The following is a 12,929-nucleotide window of genomic DNA, read 5'->3' as shown; positions in this document are numbered from 1 at the left end:
AAAACAGGCAAGATTCACTGCCTGCATAGAACCTGAATTCTGATATATAATATATATTTGGTATATATGTAAATATAATATATATAATTATAATAATTAATATAATGCTATATATATATATATATCTCCACAGATTCAAAAACAGCACCTATGTTATATTTAGTTGGTTGAGAATTTAGTCCCTCTAAAGAGTTACATATCACAGTAGTCGAGATTCGGATATCCCTTTTTCCAAGCATTTTTGCACTAGATATATCATTAAAACAAGTAAAGTATTTTTTTAAGTGGGGGGAGTCACAAAAATGCACTTTACATTCTAATTGGATGTCTGGAAGAGAATACCTATGTATCCTGCTCAATTGCATATGGGGAACTTATGAACAAACTTTGTTATTGAATCTTATGGAGTTTTCTCCTTTGTTTGTTTGTTTGTTTGTTTTTTAATATGGGCTTGAAGAATGATGTTTTTTCTCCTTTTCTCCTCTCCTGGAGTCCTAGTGATTCTCACAACAGCACATAAGCACATAAGAACCACATAAGTAGTGCTGTGTTTCAGGGTCAGCACTGTTTACACTCCTGGATTAAGATTATTTACATTTATATTATGTTTATAAATCTTAGCAATATTCTCAAACATAAGTGAAGAATTCTTTATATTCCAGCTGCTAAGGTAGAAAAGTAGGGTGTTATGTTTAGGGTGTTTTGATTTCCATTCTGTATGTGTATACATAATCTTTAACAAAAATACAAATACAACAACAGAAACAATATAAAATATGTAAAGAAAATCTAATCATTTAGATCCTTATGTCCACTTTCTGATGCCATATCTCCATACTTTCTCATCTTCTTGAGGTAAACAATGTTAGCAGCCTGGGATCCATTTTTCTCTCTTACACCATTTCCTTGTATAAGCAAATGTAAGGAGGGAGAGAGAGAGAGAGAGAGACAATTACATAGTTTGTTTTGACCAAAATACAATCATGCACATGTAGTAAAGTACAACTTATTTTCTCACTTGACAATACCATGGTCATCCATATAAGTCATTAGACATACATCTAATGTTATTGTTCTTATTTCCAACTTGCTTATGAAAACACACACAGAATTTTATCTGTCAATTCCACACATTCTGAATTTGTTTTCTTTTCATCTTTTAAGTTTTTTTTTTTTTTTTTTGCTTATATCTCTACTTCTCATTCCCACTTTCACCCCTCACTTTTTTCTCCTTTCTAGGTACCACTTATCAACAACTTACTATGTTTCATTCCATACTTCTCTCTAAAGTTCACTTTACCATATCAAACATTCAAACATACACAGACACATACACACACACACAAACACACACACACACACACATAGTGTTGGCATCTGGGAGCAGGAGAGAAAGTGTCTGGCAGCTGGGAGCAGGAGGAAGTGAAGTTTTCTTACTGTTTTATTTAAAAATAAAGAAATAATACATACTTCTTTGCATCTTGGTCAGCAATAGTTGTTACAGCTCCTCCTAACTTTTGCCATTTTAATGGATGCATAATGATATCTCCTTGGTACTTTATTTATTTATTTATTTATTTTTTACAATTTGTTGCTTTTATTCCATCACATTCAAGCAAACTACTGATTTAAAACAATGACTTTCCTGATTTCTTCATACTGGAAATGAAGGATAGATGTTATATGAATTTGATCACTAGTCATTGTTTCCCTGTGTTGTGGATTATGTTGACATCTGGTTAAAACCTTGTGGTAGTTCATGTGGATGAGATGAGCGGCATCAGTCTCTGTGAAGATGGGCAGAGGGTCCTTGGTACTTTAATTTGGATTATCCTGAATGCTAGTTAGTTTAAATATCTTTTGAATGTTTGTCATACCGTAAGTTTGATCTTTTGAGAATCATTTCTTTGTATTCTTTGTCCATTTTTCACATGAGTTATTTATGTTTCCTGCATTTATTGAAGTATCTTTGCATATTATAGGTATTACTCCTTCATCTGTCTTCCTTGTTGTATTTTCCCTAACTTTCATGCCTAGTAATTATTTTGCAGTGCATTTTGCTGTGCACAAATGCTAAATTTTTACATAGTCAAATACATCTATAATTTCTTTGGTTGTTTCTTGGCTGTCTGTATTAGTGAAAATTATCTTCTCCACAGAGTAGTTTTTAACAGGGACTAAAACAAACAAAAACTAGTCCTTAGTAAATAATAAACTGTCATCAATGTCCAAATTGAGCATTGTGACAATCAAAGTTTTATTGTACTGGAATAAGTTAACAAAGGAGATGTCCTAATGTCTTTCCCAAAAGAATTAAATACATGATTTGAAAAATCGAAAGTCCCATGCAGATTGTATAATCTAGTGGCTACTGCATACAGCTTTAGAGTCAAATAGTTTGGATTTAAATCCTTGCTCTATCACTTACTAGCAGGATATTTTTCCCCAAAAGTATCTTTCTTAATCACTTGGAATATTATTTTTTCTCAAGTATAAAATGGGATATTAATAAGACCTTACCTATAGGACAATGAAACATGTAATGTGTTTAGTATATTATCTGCTATGTTATTATTCATATTCAGGGAGCACCACTCCTATCAACATCCCTCAAATAACAATGCATGTGGCTTTTAATTTCATCCAGGTTATAGGAGCACAATGTAAAAGAAACCAATGTATTAGAACATGTTTAATTCAACAAATAAACCAATCAATATTTTTAACTGCCACTCTCTCTTCAATAAAATTAATTAATTGATAGCATATTTCATTTTCCAGGAGGAATTATCATTTTCTGAGCATGCAGAGGTTACATGATATTATGCTCAATACTTGGCAATTGATTAAAAAGCTTATCTTTCAGTTTCTATAGTTAGTTAGGAGTCAAAAGGAGACAGACTAAATAATCAGAAAACCCAAACTAAGGAGGCTGCAAGTTGATTCATTGTTCCTATTCAAGGAAAGTGGGTGTTGTTGTTGTTGTTGTTTTGTATTAAACTGGAAAGCACTTCAAGGAAGTAGTTATTTCAGGAGAAATCAGTCAAAACACAAATTGAAGCAAAACACATAAGAACTGTCGAACTTGGCTCACTTTATGCTTTTTATTTTTTTTCTGGGATACATGTTGCTTCATAATAAAATAAAGCAAGTAAATGCCTCTCTTATTCTGGGCCTGATTTCTCATCTCTAAAATGAAAAATTGAACTAGATGAGCTGTAATTTCAAATTGTATGGCTAGCATAGTGGGATGAATTTGTCATTTCTTAGTTGCACCTGCCTGAAAGATGTAGGTCATATGTCTGCCCATAACACTGATGGACTACAGATAGAATATGAGGCTAACCAGATAGTAGAAGTGACTGACACACTAGAGCACAAAAAAATAATGGTAACATTGAATGGAAATTATTACCACAAGAAATTATTCTTAGAAGGATTCATGAATTATTGGCTACCAATGATTTCTAAAGGTTTCTGAAACATGTTAGAGATCTTTGTACAATATATAATCATGACTGGGGAGGTCACTTCTTTATGAAACTGTCATTACCTGATTTTTTTTTTTTTTTTTTTTTTGTTGAGATGGAGTCTTATGCAATCTCGGCTCACTGCAACCTCCACTTCCCGGGTTAAAGCGATTTTCCTGCCTCAGCCTCCCGTGTAGCTGGGACTATAGGTGCCCGCCACCACGCCCAGCTAATTTTTTTGTATTTTTAGTAGAGATGGGATTTCACCGTGTTAGCCAGGATGGTTTCGATCTCCTGACTTCGTGATCTGACCACCTCGGCCTCCCAAAGTGCTGGGATTACAGGTGTCAGCCACCACACCCGGCCACCTGACTTTATCTATTAAAAAGAATACTGGCATTGTTTTAATTTGAAGCAATCTCACTGTATTTGATAAAGTGACAGTCAAGTACCAGTGTAACTGAATGTCCCAGATAGACAGAAAGACATAAGTGCCTACTAATATGTTTCTGTTTTTATTTCCTTTGCTGGTTATTTCCATATCTCTGAATAATATATTTATGTGACTACTTCTCAATTTTACACATTTTCCTTTGGTTTTCTTCCATAACAGATAAAGATATAGGTTGTGTACATCATCCTCTCTTATTCTCTCTTTCTAATTGGGTCCTATATTTGATTTTTAATATATGTGCCAATTACCTTTATAACATTAAATATTATATTTGTAGCCTTTTCCCTACACTTTTTCCTTACTTTTCTCTTCAGTTCTTCATTTCTGTACCTTTTCTTTAGTTCTTTTTTAAAAAGTGCTCTTTTAATAGTTCCCTGCAATGACCTCTCACTGAATATTACAGTCCTGTCTGTACCTACATTAACTTGTGATCTCTTGCCTTTATAAAATCTATGTCTCTTCCCTTAACTTCCCTGAGTTTCTACTATTGTGGTTTTCTTTCTTGCTCCTACTTTTCTTTTTTGTCTCCTACTACTGTTTCTCTATGTTCAATTCTTGAACTTCTTCCTCTTACTACATCCAACTCAAAGTTGTTTTCTATGGCTCAGTTATTAGACCTCGACTCTTCTCTATATACTCTGGAAGCATTAATCTATTACTATGGCTTAAATTTTCACTTCTTTGTAGACATTTCAAACTGTATATCCCTAGACTATTTTCTCATACTAACTCTTGTCTATTATCTCCTATATTCAAATAATTTCTAAGCTCCATGAGATCAGAAAAAATGAAAATTTTAAATTCATTTTTAATTTAAATTTAATCCACCATTGGGGCCTTTTCTGTTATTCTGGTAGAGTCATCTGCAAATGAGAAATATAGTACCTAACCTACCCATTATAACAAATTGTTCTTAGATTCAAATACTAAAAAACGGTGTGAAAGGGTTTTATAAATGGCAAATCATTATACAAATGTAAGACTTCATTACTACTATTACTGCCTTATGCTTTCATTTATATTACTCCTCTTTTTTCTTGCAATGGGTTTCTCCTTCTTTTCCAATTGTCTTCTTCAAAACTCAGTTTTCCCTCAAAACGCTGTAACACTTACATTGCTATTTGTTGGGTTGATATTAATAGTGTGTTCTAATTCTTTCCAACCCCTGTAACACTCAGAATATTGTTCTGCACGTAGAAGATGAATAACAACTAATTTGTTGACTGATTAACTTAAAAGTTTGGTAATAAGTTGAGAGTTTATATTTGGAATTTTATCATATTTAGGAGAATTATCAATCTTTATTTCTATGTTTCATCTCATATTTCTTGAGCAAATATTCTGTGTCAGGCACTGTTAAAATCAATGAAGATATAAAAATGCTTGTCTGTTACCTTCAAAGAAGTTAAAATTTTCACCTAGGGAATAAAAATTCTAGCAGCTTTTGTTTTAGTTGTCCTCTCTAAAGAAAGTAGCCTTCTCTGAAAATAGGAACTCTCAAAATATTATACAAAACCAAGAAGATTTACATTCTTTTCTCATCTATGTAATTTGCTCAGTTATTATTATGATTGTACATTGTATCTGTCTTCTGCTAAAAAGTAAACTGCATGATGACAAAACTCTTTAATTTGTTTACTAATGTATTTGAAATTCCCAAGAAAGTAGGCACTCAATATTTGTTGAAAAAGTGAATGTGGCATTTGTTAGAGGACTACCAAAAAATGAATGAAGGAATTTCTCAGCAGTTGTATGAACACAGTTGGAGCTAGAGAATATCAAATTTAAGTATGTTCGGTTCATACATTTTTCATACCACAAAGGTGAAGTAATATTTCAGCTTGGTTATAAAAGATAAGCAAGATTTTGACAGAGACAATGGAGAAGTTTATATTCAAAAATTAGCAACTAGTTAAAAGCAGAATCAGGCTGTGAAATTATATTATGAGATGCAATATTACAGCATGATGCCTAAGGATGAAACTAACTGAAGGAGAAAAGAGTTTACAGCCAAGAAGCCAGTCAAAGTGGATGGTGGGAGAAACAGTTGGCAAGTGGCATGATAAGCATGATGACAGGCTAAGGTAAATAAAAGCAACAGAAAATATTGTGATGCCTCTTCACAACAAGATTTTTTTAGAGAAATATTATTCATGTTCTTAGCCCACTTTTTAATGAGATTGTTTTTTTCCTTGTTGATTTGTTTGAATTTGTTGTAGATTCTGGATATTGTTCCTTTGTCAGATATAGAGATTATCAAGAATCTTTCCCACTCTGTGGATTGTTTGTTTACTCTGCTAACTGTTCCTTTTGGCATGCAAAAGCTCTGTAGTTTAATTAAGTCCCAGCTATTTGTCTTTGTTTTTATTTCATTTGCTTTTGGGATCTTGTTCGTGAAATCCTTGCCTAAGCCCAATGTCTAGAAGGGTATTTCCAATGTTGTCTTCTGGAATGTTTATAGTCTCACAAATAACCACTAAAAAACTTACGCATGTAACCAAACACCACCTGCTCCCCAATAACATACGAAAATAAAAAATAAAATAAAAAACAAAGGCTAAATTATAAAATAGGTGGGAGGAAGTTCTGGTTCGTCCTATGATATGATAACTTTTTGATGCGTTTTTAAATTGTATGCACTTTGCAAATAATTTTTTTCCTATTTTTTGACTGTGTTACTGTGTTGCTACTTTGCTGTGGCCAAGCATAAAAACTCTTTCATCACCAACTGTGAGATTTGGTGTTTTCTTCTTGACCTCTGACTGTCAATAATAAATTCTAATTCCAAACTCTATCTTTCATAGAAAATGTCTTATTTTCTAGACGTTACTCAAACTCTTTCCTATATGGAAAAATATTCTACCACCCACTACCATTCTCTGAGCTATCAAGCTGATTCCTCACTAAGGCATTAAGTTTAATTTTGCTTGCTCTTTCCATAATAACTATGGTTTAATCAAGGCTTCTAAAGATCTTAAACTCAAAATCTAAATGAATGAATTTTTAATGTTTGAATTTGGGGTAATGTGAAATGCTCTAGAATGTGACATTTCTAGTGCCTTTCCCAAATCGCAATATACAGGTAGAAGTTATTCCACATATATTTAAGGATAAAACAAGCCAACATTTTCTTTCAATTGTTTGGGATTCATAATGATATAGAAAAAATGACTGAACTGTGAATCAAGAGTGCTTTGAAAAGATATATTTCTGAGAGTGAAAACAAGATCTGTATAATAAAAAAATCAAGAAATAGAAATAGATAATTTATATAGGAGTAAATAAATATGAGAGGCAAAATCATGAAAAAATATTGACCATGGTTAGTAATCAGAGCAACCCCAAGATATCATTTTACACCTAGTAATGTGACTACATGTATATAAATCTTATGTATATTAACTATATCAATACATAAAATACAATTTTTATATGTATTGTATATGTAAGATATATCTTACAACTGTTGAAGCTTCAGTGACGGCAGTACATTTATTCACTGCTGACTTCAGAAGGGGACCAATATAAACCAGCTTAACCTTCCCCTGGGCCTATATGGGAATATGTAGGAAGAGTCATAAATGGTAAAATAATACTTGACTCAACAATCCCACTCCTATAAATATAATAAAAAAATTTTCAGAAGAAAATAAAAAGAAAAAACAAACTCCATGCATAAAGAACATGATTGCAATACTGTCTATAAGAGAAAATCTTTGGTATAAATGTATACTGTATAAAATTATGTATATTTATATATTAATGTATATCTTTGTATAATGTATAAAACTAGAGGGGGGGTTAGTAAGATCTGAAACAGATTAGTATGCATTCATTGAAATAATAATGATGGAGCTTAGGAAACTAGAGGGAAAGGTTTATACTATAAGGCTAAGAGAAATAAGCAAGAAAAAATACTACGGGATTGCAACTAAACAGAAATCTTCATGTTTGTGGATAAAGAGCATTCATTAAAATGCAAATTCAAAAATAATTGTGTTAGTGGGTGGAATCTGGGGTGACTACAAGATATTTTAAATGTATTTTCATTTTGTACATTGTATTTTTATTTTTAAAAGTTCTAATCCATTAATGTAGTTGTGAAAGCTTTGACTAATGGTGTCACATTGATGGGCCTTGGCTCTTATACAAACATTGATGATTGGACTACCATTCGGTACTTCTCACCCTTCAATGTCCATTAAGATTATTCAGGGAGCTCGTTGAATGTGCATATTGCTAGACTATATCTTCAGAGATTCTGACTTGGTAGGTCTGGGGTGGAGACCAGGGATCTGCATTTTTAATAAGAAATAATAAAAACTATATCCAAGTTCCCTTTCAACTATGACATTCTGTGCTTTTGTGTGATTCTTAACACATCATAGATGTCTTGATTAATAGGCAAATAGAGCCTTCCTTTTTATTTGCATTTTTCTACTTTGTTCCTCAGCCTGAAGCACCATGGATTCATAAGCTGCTTTAAAGAACAACTGAGCACTTGGTTTCACAGAATGGCCTTACCACAGTAAGCACCAGCTACTCTCAAATGAGCATTTCTACCTCTGTGGAACTGAAATAAAAACAAGTCTTCCATGAGTATCAAGAGCTGCTTTTTTTGCATATAATTTATAGAAGTGATTTATAGACATGTTTTTTATTATTTATCAAATATCTCAATTATTCAGACCAAAATAATTTAGCGTTTTCCCCCATGTTCTGAAGCTTCAGTCTGGACACTATTTTTGAGTCTGAGTTCAAATGTACTCCCCTTCAAAACTCTTACCATATTTCATTAAATTTCTCTTTTACTTAGCATTCAAAATCAAAGTAAATAAAGAATGAAAGGGAGGAAGTAGATCTTCCACATCTTTAAGAGAAACAGAGAACTATACGTAGATATTAACCCCTCACAAAAATTTTTTGTTTGGCCAAACTTTCATCATACTCCTGAACCATCTCCTAGGCCTATCTAGGCATTCCCTCTTGTAAAATCAGTTTTAGCAAAAAAGGTGTTAAATCAGTTTAGCAAGAGTCTTACACCCTTAATAACTGATACTTCAATATATGATTAGGTTTCTTATCCTCCACCATCTTCCAGGTGATTTCTCATCACCCTGGAATCCTGTTAAGTCAGTAAAGCCAGAATCCCCCCTTATCCCCGGTGTCACTTCTCAGTAATTTTCCATTCACTGACTGGCACCCTCCTCTTTGGCTATAAATTACTATTTGCTCATGCTATATTCAGACTTGAGCCCAATCTCTCTCCTCCAGTGAAATACCCCATTCCCATGGCCCCTATACCTATCGTGATAGCTCCCCTTTGAAGAAAGTCTGCTTACCATCTTCAATGAGTGTCGGTGAATATTTTTTCTTTAATACCTTACCTCCTCTACAAACATACACATATAGAATTCTAAACTTAATTATTTACTTTTATTTCTTTTCTCCTTATTTTATTTACTTATTTACTGATAAACTGAAAATGTTCATGAGATAATAACACACATATCTCATTCATTTTACATATTTCTGTGAATATGCTTGTCACATTATTTCCTGAGAGCAGGTTACCGGTATGGAAGGAAAGAGAGAGAGAAATAGACAGAGAAAAGTATGGAGGTCTCCTTCACTTCACCCAGTCTGCTTTCTGCCTTTTGGTTATAATCTTGACTTCAGTTTTCTCTCAGAAATTACAACATTTCAGATCCAATTCTCAAAGAGGTGTTATTTTTCTAAGCCATTTAATAACTTTACATATGTCTATATGACATATACTTTAAAAAGTTATAAGAAAAGTTTAGAAACCATCTAATTAGCACTCAATACATGATTAAATGATTTGCTGCATATATGACAGTTCTTCAACACAATGGAATGCCTTGTGAATGTGAAAAAGAGTAAGAAATCTATGCAGTGACCTGGAAAGTGCTTCAATATAAATTTAAGAGAAAAAAAAATCAATGTGCAAAAGAGAGGATATCCTATGTTATTTATAGTGTTTTTAAAAGAAGGGAAGAGCTGACATATAATTGCATTTGCCTATATTTGCATAAAGAGACTCTGGTAGGATAAAAAATAAAAAATTAAAAATGGTTACCCATAACGGAGGAGTGGTATTTGGAGCAATGACAGGTTAGAGAAACAGATGAAGGTTAGGCCTAATACTAATATTCAGCCAGTACACATTAAATGAGCCATAATGGTTGATAAAATACTACAATATTTCTAAATCAGTTGGTAAACGGCAGCTATACTGTTCACCACCCCTTCCCCTCGACACCTTGAATGCTGCCCAGTCTTCTCTCTTGGAACATCAGGGATCCTCCAGGAATCAAAAGCAAGGACATAATTACAAGTATAAAAGACTTATTCAGTGAAACACTTGTGAAAGGTAGAAGGAGAGAGAGCCGAAGTAGTTAAGAAGAGCCTGTAGACTGCCATGCAAGCTGGCATCCATGAAAGGAGAAAGGAAACAAAAGAGCCTCAGCTGTATTGCAGCTCGGGGAAAATCTCAGCCAGGCCAATGGGGAGCCCAGAGCAAAGACTGCTCTTTGGAGGAATCTGTGTTGGCAGAAATACCAAGACCTTAGTACTCTCACAGTGTTTATCATTGTCTGGGAGAAGTCCAGTGGGAGTGTAGCTGCAGCTTGAATATTGGTGAATCTCAAATGAGCAGAGGTTGTCAGCTGATGCTACTCCTCAGAAAAAAATCTCCCTTGAAGTGAGATCTGAGCAGCAATTTCCCTTGACCATCACAGCACAAATCCGTTTCTTTATCCATATTCACTCCTCAAAAGTTCTATGGGCTTCTCCTTATTAGGGAAAACTTAAAAGAGGAAGGGTAGAGGAAAAACTACAGTCCTTATCCTTCCAGTTGATGTTAGGGCCACAGCTGGTCCCGTCTGGTCTCCTACATTGTTCATCTTAAGTTCCTCTCTGTCTCCTATGTGTCTTATCTGGTGTTATAATCTGAAATTTCATTTCTGAAGGGTCTGAACCCTTAGTAATTGTAATCTTCTCAGGCTCCATTGACAGTTAAAATTGGACAATGGATTCAAAGAGAAGCCCAAATGGATCATGTAGCTTCCACCAATATCTTTTCTTTTCCACATTGCAAAAAGCAACTCTACTTCCCCTCTGCTTATCAGATTAGATTACCCTTCTCAAAATGGTGATTCTTTTCAACATCTGGTTTCTAGGTATAAGGAGTTCAAAGGTCCCTAGCAACAGCTGTAACTTGTCCTTCAATGGGACTCTTGTATGTCCCTTGGCAAGCTTTATGTCCCCCTTTTGGGAAAAGGACTTATAACTCTGTGGAGCCCAGAGCTGCTGTGACAAGAAGCACATGGGCTCCCAGTGAGTCATTTTGAGAGTCGTGGCAAGTGGAGCTACTCTTGATTCTATCCCTGTTGGCATATGTGTTTTTCCTATTGAGGATAAAACACCATATGGAAATATTTGTTTTAATTCTTATACCACATCTTACGAACAGCACTCCATCTTGCAGAGCATTGCATCTGAGCTAATACTTCACCACTGTGACTTCGGTAGGCTATTCAAGCTCTAGGTGAAGTTGGGTGCTTCTGAATGGTGTAGTATGTAGTATGACCATGTACTTCACGGTCATGGGCCTACTGCCATACCTCCTTTACAGTTTAATACCCTGGTCAGATGCTATTCTTCCTCAAGGCTACCCCTGAGTTTGGCTGTAATGCAAGTGCTGTCCATTTTCAGCTAGAACCCACATACTCAGCTGAAATATTTATAAACCAAGCTCAGGCATTTTTTCCTCCTTCGGATGGCCATAGGTGCAAGCTGAAGAAAGGTGCCGGAGCCAGCACAGTAGATGATATGGAGGTCTGTGGTACCTTCTCATGAAGCTTACTTATACCCTCTGGTCCTACTCAGACATGATCTCAGAGTGACCGTATTCCACTTTTGGGTATCTTTACAGCAGCACTGAACTCCTGGTACCAATTTACTGTATTAGTCTGTTCTCGCATTGCTAATAAAGACATATCCGAGACTGGGTAATTTATATTAAGGAAAGAGGTTTAATGGACTCACAGTTTTACATGTTTAGGGAAACCTCGCAATCACGGCCAAAGACTAAGGAAGAACAAATACAGGTCTTACATAGTGGCAAGCAAGAGAGCTTGCGCAGGGGAACTCCCATTTATAAAACCAACAGATCTCATGAGACTTATTCATTATCACAAGAACAGTATGAGAAGGACCTGCCCCATAATTCAATCACCTCCCACCGGGTCCTTCCCATGACATGTGGGAATTATGGGAGCTACAATTCAAGATGAGATTTGGGTGGGGACACAACCAAACCATATCAACAAATAATGAGCACAGTGACTGATAGGTAGTTTTTCAATCCTCATTCTCCCCCCACCCTCCACTCTCAAGTAGTCCCCAATGTCTGTTGTTGCCTTCTTTGGGTCCATATATACTTGATGTTTATCTCCCACTTATAAGTGAGAACATGCAGGATTCAGTTTTCCATTTTCGTTTAACTCACTTATAATAATGGCCTCCAGCTCCACCATCTTGCTGCAAAGAACATGATCTCTTTCTTTTGTATGGCTGTGTAGTGTTCCATGGTGTATATTACCACATATTTTATATCCAGCCTACAGCTGATGGACATTTAGGTTGATTTCATATCTTTGCTACTGTGAATAGTGCTGTGATTAATATAGGCATGCATGTGTATTTATGGTAGAATGTTTTATATTCCTATGGGTATATACCCAATATTTGGAATGCTGATTTGAAAGGTAGTTCTATTTTGAGTTCTTTGAGAAATCACAATACTTTCCACAAAGGCTGAACAAATTTACACTCCCACAAGTAGTGTAAAATCATTCCTTTTCTCTGCAACCTCACCAGCATCTGTTATTTATTGACATTTTAATGATGGCTATTCTGGCTGGTATGAGATGATATCTCTTTGTGGTTGTAATTTGCATTACTCTAATGATTAGTGCTAT

General features: G+C 34.7%; 1 protein-coding gene across 2 annotated transcripts in view; it reads left to right on the top strand.

The window, feature by feature from the left end:
* CYLC1 (cylicin 1) overlaps window positions 1-8,526 on the top strand; it is a 43,898-nt gene extending 35,372 nt beyond the window's left edge. Inside the window, exon 4 of one of the 2 annotated variants that reach the window (XM_023202841.1) lies at window positions 8,378-8,526. In XM_023202841.1, the coding sequence (XP_023058609.1) occupies window positions 8,378-8,410 (33 nt within the window). In that variant the 3' untranslated portion in view covers window positions 8,411-8,526. The remainder of the gene's footprint in view (window positions 1-8,377) is intronic. The other variant, XM_023202839.2, reaches the window with a different exon arrangement.
* The last annotated feature ends 4,403 nt before the right edge of the window (window positions 8,527-12,929 follow it).

This window comes from Piliocolobus tephrosceles, chromosome 12 (assembly GCF_002776525.5).
Source record: "Piliocolobus tephrosceles isolate RC106 chromosome 12, ASM277652v3, whole genome shotgun sequence".
NCBI lineage: Eukaryota > Metazoa > Chordata > Mammalia > Primates > Cercopithecidae > Piliocolobus > Piliocolobus tephrosceles.
The sequence above is the reverse complement of the archived record's forward strand: the minus strand, read 5'-3'. Positions and strand labels throughout refer to the sequence as shown.